Source organism: Phalacrocorax aristotelis, chromosome 12 (assembly GCF_949628215.1).
Source record: "Phalacrocorax aristotelis chromosome 12, bGulAri2.1, whole genome shotgun sequence".
Taxonomy (NCBI): Eukaryota; Metazoa; Chordata; class Aves; order Suliformes; family Phalacrocoracidae; genus Phalacrocorax; species Phalacrocorax aristotelis.
In genome coordinates, this window is record NC_134287.1 from 5,934,920 (window position 1) to 5,953,739 (window position 18,820).

At 40.3% G+C, this 18,820-nt stretch overlaps 2 protein-coding genes across 10 annotated transcripts in view; one reads left to right on the forward strand and one right to left on the reverse strand.

The window, feature by feature from the left end:
- The first annotated feature begins 1,778 nt into the window (after nt 1–1,778).
- Nucleotides 1,779–18,820, forward strand: part of ZNF518A (zinc finger protein 518A) — a 58,984-nt gene continuing 41,942 nt past the window's right edge. Inside the window, exons 1-4 of one of the 7 annotated variants that reach the window (XM_075108043.1) lie at nt 2,019–2,280; nt 3,001–3,109; nt 4,257–4,380; nt 6,852–12,544. In XM_075108043.1, the coding sequence (XP_074964144.1) occupies nt 6,970–11,622 (4,653 nt within the window). In that variant the 5' untranslated portion in view covers nt 2,019–2,280; nt 3,001–3,109; nt 4,257–4,380; nt 6,852–6,969 and the 3' untranslated portion in view covers nt 11,623–12,544. The other 6 variants (XM_075108044.1, XM_075108045.1, XM_075108049.1 and 3 more) reach the window with 6 other exon arrangements.
- The window catches only part of BLNK (B cell linker), a 102,723-nt gene continuing 101,542 nt past the window's right edge, over nt 17,640–18,820 (reverse strand). For all 3 annotated transcript variants that reach the window (XM_075108050.1, XM_075108051.1, XM_075108052.1), the window contains one exon: nt 17,640–18,375. In XM_075108050.1, coding sequence (XP_074964151.1) covers nt 18,256–18,375 — 120 coding nt within the window. In that variant the 3' untranslated portion in view covers nt 17,640–18,255. The remainder of the gene's footprint in view (nt 18,376–18,820) is intronic.

Below are 18,820 nucleotides of genomic sequence, written 5' to 3' on the forward strand. Positions count from 1 at the left end.
GATGGCAGCTGTTGCATTCATTGGCCATCTCTTCAGTGGTGAGCACGTGGATTCAAAAAGATCTTTGAGGCAGACTCTCATGTCGGTTTACAAGGGGTTCCCAGTACTCCTGCAAAACGGGAAGATTGTAGACTGAGACTTAGGAATTTTGGGGAGCGTTTTTGTGGATGCCGTCTCTCAAGACTAAAGAGCTCTTCCATTAATTTTGGGAGAAGCTATTATATGTCAATCTTTTTGGTGGGTTTGCGTATTGTTGTTGTTTTTAACCCGATTGCCACCTTTCTTTTTTCCATATATTCCTATACAAATCTTAATCACAATATAAATTTATTGTTACAAGCATGTGTTTTATGTCCTCTTTTTTGATTCCTCCTGTGCTGCAAAGAATCTCAATGTATAAGATAAATTAGATGTTAGCCTTTCTTCTTTCTTTCCCTTGTTGGTGTTATCTCACAAGTTTTCTTCATCTCTCTTGTGCTTGACATCCATGTGTGTTCTAAATTTGAATTATGAAGTGATACAGTACAGATAAAATAACTTTCCATTTTTATATGCAAATTTATTGGGATGAATAGTTGACAATATGGTGTAGATTTTAATTTCAGATTAGGAATACTAGCATTGTAACATAAATTTGATACTGTAGCTCCTTGTTAGACTGATGGCTTCCATGGATAATTCTTTCCTGTTATCTTTTCTGACTTTAGGGCTGCAGCTAGAACTATGCTGTTTCTCATTTTTTTACTTCAGTTGCAGTGAGTTTTCAGATCCTCCAAAACACTGTTGGCACATATTTACAAATTCCATTTCTGACACCATTTAGAAAAATGTAATGACTTAGAGGCCAGAAGAAGAATGTGAAGATTTGCATGCAATCATCAGTATATTTCTCTGCTTGCTTTTGGCACAGATTGTTTCATTTGGATGTAGTAGAACCATCAGTTATATAATTCTATTCCTGAAGCTATTCTTTAATGCCAAAAAAACCCACCCCACAATGGCTTCTATTAATTTTCTTTTAGTCCAGGACACAAGGGAAGTGATGTCAGTTTGAATGAGGAATTAAAAATATGTTCATGTACATACACAAAGACAGCAACATTCCTCATTTTCATATCTAATCATGAGTAAAAATGGTATTTCTTAAACTTTGTTGCAACTACTAAGATGGGACAACACTTCTGGAGAAAAAATCAGCTGAATTGCTCTCAAATTGCTCCTCACTTAGTTTAAGCTTTTTCCTTTGGGAACCTAAACCTTTCTCCTCTGCTTTTCATTTCTGAATGCTATTTCACATGCGGAGAAAGGCTTTCCTCTTCAGTGACCTCTTCACTCACAATTCGTCTTCACAGCCTATTTCTGGCACGGGCCTTCGCCACTTTTTGGCCATGGTACATCTAAATTTCCTGCTCCACACATGCCTTCACACTCCTTGATGATTGTGCTTTTGATCTTCCATGTGCGTTACAACTTAGCACAAATGTTTAGAGCGTGCTACTACTAAACAGCATCGTTTATGCCTCTTCTAAGCAGCAATGATATTGCTTCTATAACAATATATTTCCAGCCTTTTGTTACTTGAAGCATACGAAAACATATCAACCCATCTAATCCATGTCTAACATTCTGAATGTGTTCACTGCTGCCACCTTCTATAGATACACCCTATATATTGCATCTACACAGCTCAGCAAATCCTCGTCTGGGGTGGACCACGCACAGCCCGGGCAGGGACCTTTCTGGGTGTTGGTGACGGGCTGCAGCTCTCCACGCCCAGCGCCATTAACGGCCACCGGCCCCACAGACCCTCGGGCGAGGGGAAGCCCAAAGCGGCTGCGAGGTCGCCATGGCCGTGCCATGTGGCCAAGGCCCACCGGGGCCGCACGGCGGTAGTCCTCCTTCGGCCGGCACCCGGCCGCGGCGGTCCCGGTGAAGGGATGCGGGAGGCCTCGGCCCACCCGCCGGGCGGCCCAGCATTGTGCTTCCCCCCCGCCCCCATCTGAGGAGGAGGAGCAAGGAGGAAGGGAGCGGGGGGAGGCCCCTGTCGGCGCTACCGCCTCGCCCTCACCGGGTGCCGCCCAGACCCGTCCCGTCCCGTCTCGGCCCCCACCCGCGGCGCTTCCCCGCCCTGGGCCTCGTCGGCCGCCGTCCGCCTCCCCAGGTGAACGCGTATCCCTCCGCCGCGGCCGCCCCCGCCGCCCTACTCGTAGCCCCGCAGTCCCCGGATGGAAACTGTTATGGCGGCCAACGGCGACTCGCCGGGCTATGGCGAGGGGCGAGGTAACTCTGCTAGGGGCACCGGTGCGGGGAACGGGGCGGAGCGGGGCTATCCCCGCACCCTGCGGGAGGGGCGGCCTGGTGCGGGCCGCGGCGGCGAGGAGTGGGCCGGTCGTGCGAGCCCCGGCGGGACAGGAAGCCGCTCCGTGTGAGGGGTGAGCCGTTAAATAGTCCCGCGCCCCCCGCCCCCTCCGGTCGCGGGACGCTGGCGGCAGGGCGGCCGGGGCTGGCCACGGGACGGCCGGGGAGGCTGGCCAGCGCTCGGCCTCGCCGAGGAGCTGGGCGACGATGCTTCGTGGCCGACGCCGCGGGGTCCTCCTCTGGCGTCGTATCCCTCCGCGGGGCCGGGCGAGGCGTCGCGGCGTCCCCCGGGACCGTGCGGGCGCCCTGCGGGGGGCGGCCCGGCGGGGCGGGGGCACCGCTGGCCGCCGGGGCCGCCCGAGGAGGCGGGTGGCTCCCAAGGAGGAGCCGGGGAGAGGTGGGGTTAGCCCTTCGGGAGCCCCACGGGCTCCCCCGACCCCCGCCGGGCCGGCTTTACTGAGCGCCTCATGTCTCCTCGTCCCGGGGACGGGGGGAGAGCCCGCGCCCTGGCCCCGCTCCTCGGCTGCGCCCCGCGGGACCGCTGGTTGCTAACGGTGGCGACGGGAGCCCCGGGCGGGGAGCGGGGAGCGTGGGGGTCCCCCCGACACGGCAACGGTGGGCTGAGACAGTGGTTGTTTGCAGGTACCTTGGCGGTGGCAGCGAATCACTGGAGCGCTGGGCTGCTCTTTTCGTAAACGGCAAGTTCGCTGTGCTGCATGGATGTCTGTTTGTTAGCTTTGAGACCGATTTGGTAACTTACTTTATATTTTATTTTTACAAAAGCAGCGTTTTGCTGTGTCAGATAGATTGTATCTGACCGCCAGAAGCTCTAGCCCTGTGGGTTCCTGAAGATCTAGTTCTGTAAGTTCCTGCATGTGTCTGGATCTTTGTAGAGATGACGGCACTGCAGGTCTGCAGATGCATGTAGGATGGGACCAAGCATGGAAAATACTTTAACATAGGGTTGGTTTTGTGTTTTTTTTTTTTTTTTAAAGTTAGATTTAAATGAGTGTAAACAATTTTTACAGAAATCTTGAAAATACTACCTGCCATCAGACTGTGTTTTGGATTTTTTTTTTTGTTCTAAATAGAAATACTGTAAAAGTTACCAAGCTTAGGAGTGTCTTACTCCTATCTGTCATTTCTCACTTGATCAAAGTGTATAACTAAACCTTTTGTTCTCCATATGTACTTTTTTTAAACAAAATACTGACATACTGGAGCATTTTTGGGTGAAGAAAATTGAGACGTAGAGCCTCAAGTGGTTGCTTATGCTTGTGCTTAGTGTTGTGGTTTGGTTTTTTTTGGTAACAGTTAGTTTTGGTCCATGCTTATGTATTTTCAGGGTTCATATTCATTATATCTGCTTTATAATCTACTTACTTGTATTAAGTATTGTGAATGTACTATTCCACCTCTCCCACACCCAGGCTTTTGCAGAAATTTCCAGAAAATTATAATTAGGTCTTTACTATAGAATTCATTGTGATTTTTACTCAAGAAAAGTTTTAAGTAGTGTTATCAAAAGATAAGAGTTCAAGTTAAAATTTGATGGACTGTGGTACCAGTTGCTGCTTTCTGTCTTGTTTTTTTAAGTTATCATATGTTATGCTTACCAGTTATAAATGCCTGAGAAGTAGTGACAAAGCTAAGGTTAAAATAGGCCTTGTTAGGAGGGGTTTGCTAGCGATTTTTAATCCCACTCATTAATTTAGAATTTGTATTGCATTTGATGGTGTTTTTTGGGAGAGAGCATGGTATGTTTTTACAGTTTTTCTGAATTCAATGTATTAAAAATGCATGTAATGGAAAATTCTGAAGGATTTGTGTTTTTCAGCTGCTTCTTTCCGTTATGCTTGTACTTACACCTTTTAAAATATCTCTCCTTCTGTTTCCAGACCTTTTTTCACTATTCCTCCTGACTGTGGCCTTTTCTGAATTTTACATATTTACCTCTTCTATGTGTGTGGAAAAATGTTAAAAAGGCTGTTGAAGAATTGAAGTCAAGTCTTTTCTTAATGTGTAAGTCTGACTTCTTCTTGATAATGTACATTTAGAGATCCCTGGGATTTTTGTGTTTTGTTTTTTTTTTTTTTTACTGGTTGGTTGTTTCCAGTAAATATTTTTATTTATTGTGCTGCAGGTGCTTGCCAATAGTTGCATGCTACCCAATAGTAACAAAGTTAAATTGTAATTTGCGTGGTTAATTAGTTAAAGGAGATCTCAAATCAGGTTTGAATATACCCAACTGAGACTCTTTGCTAAAAATAAATGTTTTATTCTGTTAGTAAAATGTTGCCCAACTGAGGACCACACTGGCCCCTTGTAAAAGGCCTGATGTTTGTTCTCTGCAGCATACTGCATCCACTTCTGATTTTTAGTGTTAATTGCACATGTATTTCAGGTCTCAATATTTGGCAGTATAATGTTTTAATCTGAATGATAGGCAGCTATCATCAGGATGGTGTATTGCATCATGCAACCTGTAATCTTCATGTGTTGCATCTGTGTATTAAAAAAGTTCTTCAGTGGATGAGTCCGAGTCATTTTTAGTTACTTATTCTTTCTTTATGTGGGAGTTCAGGTTGCTCCTGTTCAAGTAAGGGTTTTACCAGTGACAAGAGAAAGCATTACAATACAGTACTCTCGGTGAAAATGGAGTGTAATGTAGATGAGGTGTTCTCTTCTGAAGGCTCAAAGTAGAGTAATATCCCATGTATTAACCTCCTGTGTGGAAGATGGGAAATGTATTGTTGATTTAAAAAAAAAAAAAATGTTTCGATTTGGAAAGACTCCCCAGGAGGGAGCATGTCTATTAATGTCGGTGGTTTGTGGGAGGTGGCTAGTGTGTGTTGGTGGTGTTTTTTTTTTTGAATGTCAAATGTAGAGTTGAAATCTTGCAGGTCTCATAGCTGAAGAACACAATTGAGTTTATTTGATATTGGAGTCTGTATAAAATGTCAAAGTCTGTTTTGCTGCTTATTTTCAAGAATTGTGCAGAAATGCTACTATCTTTCCCAAAGAAATGCAATAAAGCATATGCTTAAAAACAAAAAGTGTTTTGCTTTTCTTGCAACATGATACATGAACATGGCCTTGAAAACTTTTCAATCTCCATTTTCTTTGTCAGGTATTTACATGTTTAATGCTAGATGCTTCCTTCTCACAGGGCTATGGGAAAATATTTGGAAGACCTTAGTGTGGTGATGCTTATGATGGTCTGGAGCTCTAGAAGCAGCTCTTGCACTTCATCACAGCGAGGGAGAGGATGTGATCATCCTTTCAGTTTGAATGTGAATAAATAGGATGACCTAATGAGTTCCAAGCCTACTTTGCTTCAGGGTGGGCAGGGGAATAGTGGAGAGTGAGCTGCTGATCAGATTTCAGCCAACACTTTACTGACTTTTGCTAGTAAAGAAGAAAATGATGCTGTGCCTTCTGCCATGGAAGAAGGTTTTCATAAGAAGTATTATATACTAGTGAAGAAACAGTTCTTGTTCCTTTTCAGTTTCACTTTTCAAAAGCCAAATGATTTTTTACTGCTATTCCATTTCTGCGGATTTTATGTTGACATGTGGGAGTGTTGTTCAAGCATAGACTTGAGCTGCTATAAACTGTCAGTGCAGCCTGTTACGGAAACGCTGACATTAAGTCTGTAGCGAGGCAATGATGCTGACCATACCTATTTGAGCCTCTTAATCCGTAGAGGAGTACTGTTGTCAGACTTGCTCTTGTTCAGAAAAGATTAACCTCTACCCATGAACATATGGTGAGAAACCAAAGTTAACTTTTATCTGTTGACTACTTCAGACTTGTGTGATACTAAAGGTAGGCACGTGAAAAATTTGTTGTAGATGAGTGTGGTGGGTTTTGGTGTTGATAAAGGTAATGTCTCCAGTAGTGAAGTGGCTCTTTTGTCAGCTTTTGGGTTTTTTTTTTTTAAATTTTTTCTTTTTAAGCACAATAGTTAGCTACTTATAGAGTAACAGACTTGAGTAACAAAAATACCAGCCCCTGCTGAATTTGACTTGCTTTTAGTTCTTCAGCTAGGTTCAGTTAGTGATCCAAAGTCACAGAGGAGGTACTGTGTTTATATTTGCTTGAAATACTGAAGTAATAAATGCTAGCTTCATGCAGCTCTTGGGATTTCTCATGTTTACAGACTGTCTTGGTAGGAGAAAACCAAAATTTGATGGCATGGAATTTCAATGTTTTAATCTTTCAGTAGATGATGTCCTTTGAAGCTTATTTTTCAAGATTTATGCATTTTTTCTGAGGGAGAAAAAAATCCCATACAACAGATGAAAAACCAAAAAAAAGGTTGCAGTGTAGTGGCTATTTTTTTTTTGTAATGATCGTTTTTTTCTTTCAAATGCTATTATAAAAATCAACACTTTCCAAGATGGGCATGTATTTATTAGTGAATTGTAATGAGTGTGCTAATTGCATTAGTTTTAAATGTAATATTTGCTTTGTTTGTTTTCTGATTTCAGGAGAATAAAATGGGGAAGTTCTAGAACTTTGAGAATAACTTGGCGCAGCAGTCTTGTTTGCTGCAGGAACTAAGACTAGTCTCCAGAATTCACTTAAAGAAAAGGAAAACCTAAAATCATGCCATCTGAGAAGGAACAGTTTTTTTCTGATAAAAATCAAATTAATTTGTTAAAACACAATGCTGCAGAGAATTTTTCTACAGATAGTACTTCGGAAAAAGCACTGGTGAATGATCCTTTAAGTACGACGACTCAACCAGCAATTTTAGATGTCAGTGTCTCTTACGAACTAAAAAATGTGAAAATTGATTTACCCAAGGTGAACATTCCAAATGAAGTATTAATGAAACATGAAGTTGATAGATTTAGAAAACTCTTTCAGTGTAAACAGCAAACTGCAAGGAAGTCCTTAAGTCTAGAGAAAATAAACGGAAGCGGTCCCAATTGTTCAGAGGGAAGCCACTTGCAAAATAAACCAGAAGTGCAATTGGAAGAAGGGTTGAAAACTTCAGCAAAGATACTGAATTTCACTTGTACGAAGTGCAAGGATAACATTAGATACAGCCCAAATGATCTACAGAAACATTTTCAGCTGTTACACTATGGTGAGTTGCCTTTGTATCCTTGTGAGATGTGTAACTTCTCGGCTAATGACTTTCAGTCATTTAAACAGCATAGACGCACCCATCGTAGCACTTTAGTAAAATGTGAACTCTGTAATGATGAGCATATGTACACTTTGTTGGATTTGACAAAACACTTCACATCAAAGCATTGTGTAAACGGTCATTTTCAATGTGAAAAATGTGGGTTTTCCACCCAGGATGTGGGCACATTTGTTCAGCACATTCACAGACATAATGAGATTCCATATAAATGTGGAAAATGCCATCACGTAAGCTTTACAAAAGAGGAGTTCCAGAAACATCTTGTTGTTCATACCAGTATGTTTCCTTTTCGTTGTCAATATTGCAGTTACAGCACACCACGGAAAGATTATCTCTTAAAACACATCATAGCTTTGCATAGTGACCACTTATATGCAAAAGAGGAACTGGAAAAGGATAAATGTGAAAAAAGAATAGTGAAGACTCCAGCAGGACTGAAGCTTGTGTTAAGAAGGTGTAAAATGGGAGCATCAAAAAAAGCACTCTGGAGACGGAAAAAAATCAGCGGAAGTGACAAAACTGGAGAAAATGCACAAGTGCTAAGAAGTGTGAATAAAATTAAGACAAAATCTGAGGAGCTGAACCAATGTATGAGAGATGTGGAAGCAAAGGAAGAAAAAGATCAAATTACATATATGGAAAAGCATAATTTCACGAGCGGAATGCTCTCTGCTACTACTGCACAATACAGTAAAGCAGATGATGGAACAAATTACAGCCTGGGATTATTGAAAAATGCTGTTCATGGGCCAACGGTATTGATGGTCAAAAACAACAAAATATCTATTCCGGCAAATTACAGTGCTAAATTTATGGGATTTAAAATGGTAGATGGAAAACAACATATTGTTATAAAATTACTGCCTACAAGTAAGCAAAACTTACATTTTTTGGGTCATAAAGCTGATCCTGTTCAAGATGGTTCTACAACTCCATTGCTACAGACTGCTGATCCCTGTGGCTTTTCTTCAGGTGCTATACCACATGTAACTGATCAGTCAACTTTAAAGAACAATTCTGTTCACCCGTTAACATCCCCTCCATTTTCTTGTTCTGCTCCTCATTCAGGAAAAACAAAACTGAAAAAACAAAGCAACTCCTTATTGTGTGCTAGGAGTGTTTCTCAAACTGTAGCACCTTCTAATGTAGCTGTAGGAAAAAGTTCACATTATTTGCCAATGAAGATGGGCTCAACTGTACCTCCATGTGATGAGGTGACAAAAGTTGGAACTCGAAGTGATGTCTCGTGGGGAGGCTATAGTCCTCCAAGTCATGCTCAGGTATTACCACCCACTACTACAAATCCGCTTCACTATGACCCTATGAAAATGCCCTTCTTTCCTGAACTGAAAATACAAAATGGTGGCCTGAATAATAGTAATGGAACTCATAGTCTCTATTATTCAACTTCAGTGGATTCTTCTAATGAAGGGTTGCTGTCTTTTCATAACTATTCCAAAATGGACACTTCAGATAATCCATGTAGCATTTGGATGTCAACAGATGACAAATACAAAGAATTTTTATCTAGCAAAACAGTTTCTTTTCAAAACAGTAGAAGAACTGAATCTGCATCTTCATATTCAGCGTTGATGAAAGGCATAAAACCAGAGCAAGTTTTATCAGCCCAGTCAAATATTAATAAATCTTATGGACACACAAACACTAAGAATAATTCTGTGTCTTTTAAAAGCCAACCTAAATGTGTTGTTGACAGCGAGTGTTTTATGGAGGACCAGCATAATGGCCAGCAGTATTTGGATGCTAACATTCATCAAGGCTTTGAGAACATAGCTGAGAAATTCCAAGAACACGCCTCTGATTGTGTTAACTCGGTCTTAATGCCTAAAATCACATCTGTTTTCTCATTGCAGAGTGAACAAGCAGCTCATTATTTATCACCTGAAATAAACCAGTTGCTGCAAGATGTGTTAAAAGTGAAAGCAACTACTCAGCAAGAATCCCACAGCAAGTCAAATAACTGCATAAAATTTCATTCTGACAAGCTGTTTTCTAGTCACGAGACAGGGAGCGAAGCCTTTACGCATTTAAAAAGCTCGGCAACTGCACGTGGTTTCCAGAGGCCTCCTACTAATAATGTAGGCTTTCATTTATATAAGAGAGAGTTGAACACAAGATGTAGCACAAATGAAGGTACGCATTGTGGGAGAGAAAGACAGACACCCAGAACATCATTTGATTCACAGGGAATGGATAATTTATCCGGAACTCCAGGTGCTGGTACGTTGCTAAAAACTCCTGCAGATGCAATCGTAACACAGCAGTTAGTAAAAGACAAAATATTATCTACAACCCAAAATCCTAACAGGTTTTCACCAGTTCTTCAGGAACAGAAGAAAACCCTTTTAGTTCAGTCCCCTCGATCAGGATTTTTTGTTCCTTTGCACCTTGCTAACCAGCCTGGACTACAGGTGGTTTCAGGAAAAACTCTTCCGTCAACCAGCTCATCAGATGGGCGTGTGGCTAAAGGGGTACCTGCATCCTTTGTTTTAAATAAAGGACCTGGAATGATTTTGACTTTTAGCGGGACAATTGGAACAGTTGCAAATGTCGCTAGTGATAGTTCTCAGGTTTTAGGGAGAGTTGTATCCAGAGAATACGGTAAAATAACCATACCAGCTTCAAAAGTCGAGGGGAAAAATGACAGCTTCAGAAGCGTAAGAAGTTTGTGTAATAGAAGAGTGTGTAGTACAGCAAATGACTCATTGAATAGCATGCCATTCAAAGGGCCTCTAGTAATTACAGACTCATCGGAGTCATCTGTGAAAGGAATTTCTTCTGTAAAGGTGTTATCAGAGCATCAGGATGCTGTCTTTGATTCCTTGGAGTCGGTAAACCAACAGGACATTAAACAGAAACAACATGTTTATGCACTTTTGCCTGATGGACAGCAGGCAGTTTTTCTGAAATGTATGACACCAAACAAGCCTGTCGTTAATAAACATAGGACTTTTCAGGATAATGCTCGTTATCAAAATTATCAACCAAAGAGAACTGGAGCCATGCAACAAAAGCTTTTGCTGAAAATTAAGACTTCTACTTCAGATACACTGGCTGATACCACTCAGTCAGTAAGCAACTCAGTGCCCTCACTACACTTGGGTAACTTGCAGTCCCTTACTCCTGCACTAGTACAGAAACAAACTAATCTTACTTCTAATGATGCCTTAATATTACCAGGTAGGTTAATGCCAGCAAATGCCTCTTTGGCAAGCTCTAACCCAGCACGTTGTGTTTCTCCTGTAGAACCTGTTTATTCTACTAAGGCTGCAGGGACACGGTTGCAAAAAGGTTCTATTGAGAGTATGCAAGTAATAACTGCTAATAACACGAATAGCTTTCGTAGTCAGAGGTCCTCATGGAGCACTCGAAACAGAACCGCAAAAGTAAAACCTCGTTTAAAACAAACTGGGTCTAGAAGTTCAGAAACTGTGGGTGTGCAAAGAAAAAAGAATTTCAAACGGAAAAGTAAGGATAATTGCCCAGAACCTCCAAGAAAGAAAGTAATGTTGCACAGAAAGTGTAAGGAAAAGAATCAAGCTGAAGTTCTTAGTGCATCAGGTGGCCCTTACAAACCGAGGGCATCAAAAGAAACTGTGAGGACGTTGAAATTACTCCCTTTTAATTCTAAACAGCTTGTAAAATGCCCTCGGAGAAATCAACCAGTTGTTGTGCTTAATCATCCTGATGCAGATGTTCCAGAAGTTGTAAATGTAATGAAAACCATTGCTAAATTTAAGGGACATGTTCTTAAGGTTTCATTGTCAAAAAGAACTATTGAAGCGCTTCTACAGCCAGCCCTCTGCAATCCTTTGGATGTAACTACTGATGAACTTTCTCAGAAGAGGCACAGGACAATAAAACCTGTTAGCCCTGTAAAAGAAAGATTTGTCTTAAAATTGACACTGAAAAAGACTAGCAAAAACAATTATCAGATTGTGAAAACTACCTCTGATAATACCTTGAAAGCTAAGTTTAGCTGCTGGTTTTGCGGTAGAGTATTTGACAATCAGGATAATTGGGTAGGACATGGACAGAGGCATCTGATGGAGGCTACTCGAGATTGGAATTCATTAATGTAATGATAACCAGTGAAGAAAATAAAACTTAAATGTCATACATTACAGTTTTTTCTAAAAGATAATCAACGGAATTAGGGTACACAAGTAATTTTGGTTTGTATTTCAGTATTGTAACTGAAGTTTAAAAATGATGCAAAGTGCTTGTATTTTAAAAGGAAGAGCAGATCTCTATTGCCATCAAGCTTTGAGGTAGATCAAGGAGCTTTGTGGTTTAGATAACTTGTAATTAACTGCAAATACAATTCCGTAAAAATATATATTATTTTTTGTTACTACTATCATGTCCTATATTTTTATTCTATATAATATGTCTTCAGGGCTTTTGTTCTGTACATATTTTAAAAAACCTAAACATGTAAATATTTTTATACTTTTCAGCTATTTGGTATAATTCTTGCACAGAAATTAGCCCCCCCCATTTTTCAGTTCTGTGCATGCACTACTAAAGCCAATTTAAAAAATTTTTTCAACTACACACACCTGGTATCCTGGGATTTTTGTTGTTTTCACTTGTTAGCTCTTGATTTTGTTTTTCAGGGATTGAACACTATTGTTAGCAAGTGCCTAAAAGATGTGAAGCAGTTTACATTATGTCAACTGTGTAACCATAGGTCCGTATAGGGCCATTTCCCCAATAGTTTCATTTAAACAAAGCCATATGTGAATGCTTTAAGCTATCTTGCTATGCACATGACACTTGTACTATTTCTGTGCAGTTTGTCTACTTTCTTAGTGAAGTATTTTTCATAGAAATTAATAAAACATGTTACGATTGTGTTAATACAGTGAGCCTGAGAATGGAATCAGTTGCAAATCTACAGTATATATATTCATAATGTATATGGTGTTTAAGAATGGTGAACATTCCTAATCTGTATTGACTTTGTCACTATTAAATTTGCTATAACTTGTGTTTACAGAATATGACTGTGAGCATTATAGAAAATGTTTCTATTTTGTTTTATCCTATGTCTGCCACAAACCTTATAGGAAGGCCAGGATACGGTGAAGTGCAAAGCACTGTTTCAGGCCCGTAACCTGTAACCGCATTATAGTTTTATTCCAGGTGGATGTAATTTGTCCCCATAATGACTAAATAGTGTTTTCTGCTATTGCTTATTCAAATGAACTGCCTTTTAGGGTACCAGGGGTTTGGCAAAACCAAGGCTTAAGTTATTCCTCCCTCATTTTACTGGCCCGTAGGGTAGTATTCCTAGGAGCCTGTTTGCTTCCTACTTACAGTTTTAGGGATAACGAAGGGAGAATATGCTTCACGTTTCTTAAAGTTTATGTGAGGGTATGTAAAGACAAGACCTTCTCTTATCCATAGTAACTGAGAGTATACAAATGAAGGTCCTTATTATCCACAGTAATTACTATGTCTAGAGGCTTTGTCTTCCAGATTCTTAATGAACCCGGAGGCTAGAGCCAGTCTTCAGTGGGAGTGCCCTTACCACATGGCACCTTTTGCCTAAGTACTGCAAGATTACGTCTTAGGTGTGTAAGTCCCCAAGTATTGATGGAAAAACTGTCAAAATTGAATACTGGACTTGGAGAGAACTGGGGCATTTAAAGCTCTGAGGTCTTAGATTGTATGCAAGCCCAGGGGTAGTTCTCTGTGACTACTTCCCTGAGATGAAAGTGAGGATTGATTTGCTACCAGTGAAACAATTACAAGTCTTTTATGGATGTCACAGGGATGGCACTGGTAACAGAATTCAACTTAGGTTTTAAAAAGTGGTGTAATGACAATGATTTTTTTAAAAAATTACTTCAGTAGCTAGAGATGGGGTTTTTTTTGTTTTTTGATGTGTCTGTTGGCAGGAAGATGCACAGTAGCCTTGTAGCTAGTGAGTTACGTGTGGGAGTCAACTGAAGTACCTGCGATGGTCAAGGCAGCATAGTTTCGGTGAATTAATACACAGTTGGCATGTGTTCTGTATCAAAATCAGATTGTTTTGTGCTGCACAATGGGCTTGAGCTGTGACGTGAATTTGGCTAGGAACTTTGAAGAAGACTAGTGTAGTGGTGAGGAGGTGCATTAGAAAGAAACATTAGGAAAGGACAAAAATGCATTAAACTTTTTTGACTGGAAGGATCTATTGGCTGCCTCAGCTTGCTCTCCTATAAACCCTGAAGCTGAACCCCGATTTCTGGACATTGCCATTGCTGCCTTTGGCAGAAATATCGCTGCATTTTGTTGCTAAAACCTACTTGGTGCAACTTCACTGAGTATTACCAGTTTTTGTTAATGGCTACATAGCACTGAGGTGGAAGTTCTGCTGTAGAGTTTAGGGGTTTTCTCTATATTGATGAACCATGAGAGCGACAACTGTCATTGGAATTTTTTTTTCCCTTCAGCTTGTTTCCCTATTAATTGGGTAACTTTAAACAATACTGTGAAAAAGAACAGTGTAAAGCTAGGAAACGTTGAAATAAGGTTGCTTTATACAATCCTTATTCATTGTCATGTGTCCCTGTCCACGGACATCCATCTCATTCAGTGCAGAGAACTTTTGTGTTCCCTCTTGAGCAGAGACTTAATATTTTGTTTCCGCACCCTCCATTATGTCCTTGTATTATTTAGCGCACATTGCTCAAGTATGGTTCTGAATATATAATTTCTTTTTCTTACGAGCTTTTCCATAATTTGTTGTTTGAGGTCCTAAGAGTTTGGCAGTTCTGCAGAACAGATTTCAAGGAATCTCAAGTGAGACATCCACAAAGTTAAGATCACAATTAATGATTATCAGGAGGAAGTTTGGCTTGAGCAATCTGACCGGCCTCACAGCGGATAGTGCAGTAGAAGGTGCAGGGACAATATACAGCTCTTCAATGACACGTTCAACTGCTTTAACAATATGAGGCTACCTTTTCACTGCTGACTCCTGCAACGTTTGTTTGGGCATTTCTCAGCATCTTCAGTAAATGGGAAAGGTATCTTAAATATCCTACAAACAACATTCTTTCATTACACAGCCATGATTTATCCCTGAAGTATTGTGTGAACCAAGTGAAATGTATAAATCCACATGGGAAAATAGTCAATGATCATCTATTTAATGCTTGTATTGTAATAGATACATTTGATGTGACAAATTAAGGTTGCTCAGGTAACCTGATATGAAAAGTGTCTTGATTTTAAGTGCTTGACTTTGCAACCATAACATTTTAAGATAGCTTGTAACATTGTGCCTATAGCAAGATAAGAAAACCTTAACTTGTTTATAGTGTTTTGGGATGTATAGATATAGGTGCAAGTGTAGGGTCAACAAGTGGTTCTCCTCTGAGATATATACTTGGCCTGAGCTTTATTTGTACAGCATTCATGTTTCTGTGTAAAGTGGCCTTAAAGAGGCCTAAACTCTATCACGTTGTGTATTCTTTGCAAGATGTGTATTAATCAGTACGTTATGGTTCTCTTCCTCTGTAATTCCAATGTTTTAACAAAAAACTTCTGTTCAGTATTTGTTCCAGGGCTGTTGTCATGTGAGACATGTTTTTTTACAACACTTCTAAGAATCTGCCTGCTGCTGGTGGTTTAGATTGAAGGAGGAATGCAGTTTTGTAACTTGCATGTCTGAACATTTGGATTTTTGAGAATGCAAGCTCTTACTCTGTTCATGAAACAACATTGTCAGGAATGATTTGGAGTACTCGCTGTACTCTCCTTTCTGTATCAGGTAGGCAGACAACACATCCGCCCCTTTGTAAGTTAGTAAATATGATACTTTGCCCTGAGTTCTCAGACAAAAAATGTACTTCATTTTAAAGCCAATTAAAAAAAATTCTAGTTTTAGGTCTTCCCCTCCCCCAGCTAGTCAGTCAATGACAATTACATGGAAGAGAAATTAGCTAACAATGTCACAAGAAATATGGGGGGAGAGGTGTGTTGCTATGTCTGTCAGGTCAGACTTGACATACCTGCTACCCAGTGGAACCACCAGACAGCATTAACTAGTGGCAGCTGCTGGCACTGCAACAGTGCTAAGATAAAGTTTCATGTATAGGACTGCACCGGTTCCTGGATTGTGGACTGGCTGCTGAATCAATAGCGTCAGAATTTTTAACGTAGCATGTTCTAGCCTGAGTGCTATTTTAGGTCCTTGCAAAATGTAAGCCTTTATTTTCCCTTGCTCAAACCTTTCTCTTCAGTTAAAGTTGTGTTTAAAAATATGTCTACACCACAGTGTGCCAAAGCTATGAAAGATCAAGCTTGGGTATGGAAAGCAGAGTAATTAGTCTGCATAAAACTGCGAGTAGAGTAAAATAGGTGATTGCATGCTGGTGGGTTTTTTTTTTGTTTGTGGGTTTCCTCCCTGACTCTTGGAGCCTCATTTTGTGCTTAGGGTGTTCTCATCTCAGGATTAATGGATTATGTTGTGGAAGGTGGTGTTGCCTATCAAATCCCTGCCTCATTTTGTCAAAACTATAAGTTATCCCTATAATGATGTAGGTAGAACATGGCTAAAAAGAAAAGGGGTTTGGGGATGAAAGTAGTTGTGCATTTGTCTAGGGCATATTTGTTATTTCTAGATGAGCCACAAAGTCACATGTAATGCTCAGCACTTGGAGCTGAGGGGCAGGAGCAGCACTGCTTTGAGCACGGAAAGGGCTTGGTATTACTAATTACCTTCAAAACCTGATACTTAGTCTCTCGCATGGAAGCTACACTTGAGTTTCACTTCGTCATGCCTTTTTCTTCCCCAGTTCTAGAATGATGGTGATACTGTACATTTAACTCAGAAGTGTTTGATGAACCTAGATGCTTTTTTGAGGAGCAACATACAAAGGTTAGCAAGAAACAGTTGTGTTAAGAACAGTTTAAATATTGTGCAGTACATGGGTGAATAAGGCAAGGACTCTACATTAATGCAAAGAAAGCTAAATACTGAATGGCTGCTTTTTCATGGAGCGTTTTAGATTGTGAGTATTGCTTGAAATAGTAACCTTCTAAAGTGATGTTTCACCTAAGTAATATCAGAGTACAGATATAGGAGGAGTAGATTAAGCTTGTGGAGACATAACTTTTGTTAATTTTGAGGCCTTGACTTGGCAATCTTAATGTTCTAAACATTACACTAGTACTAAGCATAGTATTAGTATAATACTATTTAATACCAACTGAACAATATACTAAACATAGCATTTATGTATACTGTGAACAGTCTGTCATAGGCCGGCTTGTGAAAATCTGTATACATTGCTGCTTACTTGCCAGTGTCTCATTTGCTTCATATCTGGGGTAAGTATTATCTGTGTTGCAGAGGGAAGAAAGTGAGACACAGCAAGGTAGGTAACCATGTGCTGAACATATTCATCATTAGTAAGCAGTTCTTCCTAGAAGGCAGGTGTGTTAATTGTAGAAGTAATCGATCAAAACCACAAGGAAGTAGTTACAGAATACAGCTACAACATAGCTCTAAGTGACTTGCTGAGACTTCACAAGTCTTGGCTCAATCTTGCCTTAAATGCCTTGCAGATAATCCTACAGAACACTGCCTGCTCTGGAACAAAAAGAACAAAGCAGGTGTGTAAAGTGTGTCAAAATACCTTTAAGATGGATGAGAACTAATTAACAACTGTTCCTGTAAATTTTTCATGGGTGCAATTTACACATTCATCAATATAATTTTCACCACTTTAACCTTCTGTGGAAATGACTTTGTTTGCAATCATACAATAAGTAAACCACTGTGATAGAACAGACTTGAAAAAAAAGAGTGGGATTTTTTGTGTGTGTCTGTAAACGGTGATTCTGCAAGAATTGAGTGGGTCGTTGGTTTAGCAATGAAGCAATGTAGTTGGGTCACCAACAGTAGGCAAGTTGAAGACAAAATATTTGAGAGCTATTACGCCAAATATATATGCTAAAACTGTAAAAAGTGATAGTTTTTGTAATAACTTATAGAGGAGCACACACAAATACACACGTCAAAACATCAATGATAGTGATTGATGCTTTCTTGCTGGAAGGATGCTAGGAAATGTGATCCAGCAATGCTTCTATACGCTACTGACTTCACAATAGTTCAAATTTTATTTGCACATTTGAAAATACAAAGGAAAACATTAATGAGACAAAGTAAAGCTGAGGAAAAGGACAACACATGTCCATTAATCTAAAACATTCAGACAGCTTTATTGCCCCTAATCACATGACGTACAGTCCTAGTTTCAGCTTGTACACAGCAGTGCATTAGGTCAAGTTGCTCTAACTTCTGGGGCTGTACACTTCACAAAGAAATTGCTGAAAGCAGTACTCTGTAGTCAATGTGACAAATGGAAAGAGTAGTTTGCTGTGGGTATTCTCATTTTTAAAGTGAAAATGGCCTACAGGAAATCTAGCCTTAAATAGCAAAGGACCAGGCTGCAGTATGCAGTTGTTCTTCACGTGATCTGTGTTGTCACAGATGGAAATCAGACGAAAGTACATCGTGTTAAATACAAGTGCTTTTCTCATAGAAGTGACCTGGGGTTGAACTTTATGAACTGCATCTCTTACTACTCAGTAGGTGCTCTCAGTGAGTATTTTCCATCATTTCGGATTTTCTTCTTTTAATACCAGACCCACATATTTTGGGATTTTGAAAGAAATGAGTAAAAAAGTCTTCATTTTAGCAGTCGGTTTGATTAAGAAACTCTTACAACATGTTTCAGTTTCGTTGAGTCTTTTGTGTTGTTTTGGCTGTCAATTAGAACGAGGGAGGTGCGCTGATGATTCTCTACTATTTCAGCAACACTGTCAAAGCGCTGGATAGAGAAAACAAAAATTAATTAGTGCTGGCTTCCTTTAATGCTCTGGTATTGACAGTATTCACTGCATCATCTTTTTCTATTTGCTTCTCCCACTACTGAAGAGAGTGGAGCTATGACTGTTACCAAGTGAGATACTCTGCCTTTTAGTAAGAGCACTGATCCTGCTCTTAGACCTGATTCTAGTTATAAACAGTTTAATTTGGACAGTGGATCATACCATGGCCGCTAGCTGTCTCATCTCATGCTCCTTTCCATTTGTGACTGCCACCTGCTCAAGCTGAACCACAGACATTGTTACATGGAATATTAAACTAACACCGCTTTCAATTTCCCTTAATATATACCAGGCTGCAGCCTGTGGCAGTTTGGAAGCTGTTTCATCTGTGGTTCAGCCACCTCAGTTAGAGGGAGGGTGATCTCCAGGAGTAGTATGGTACAG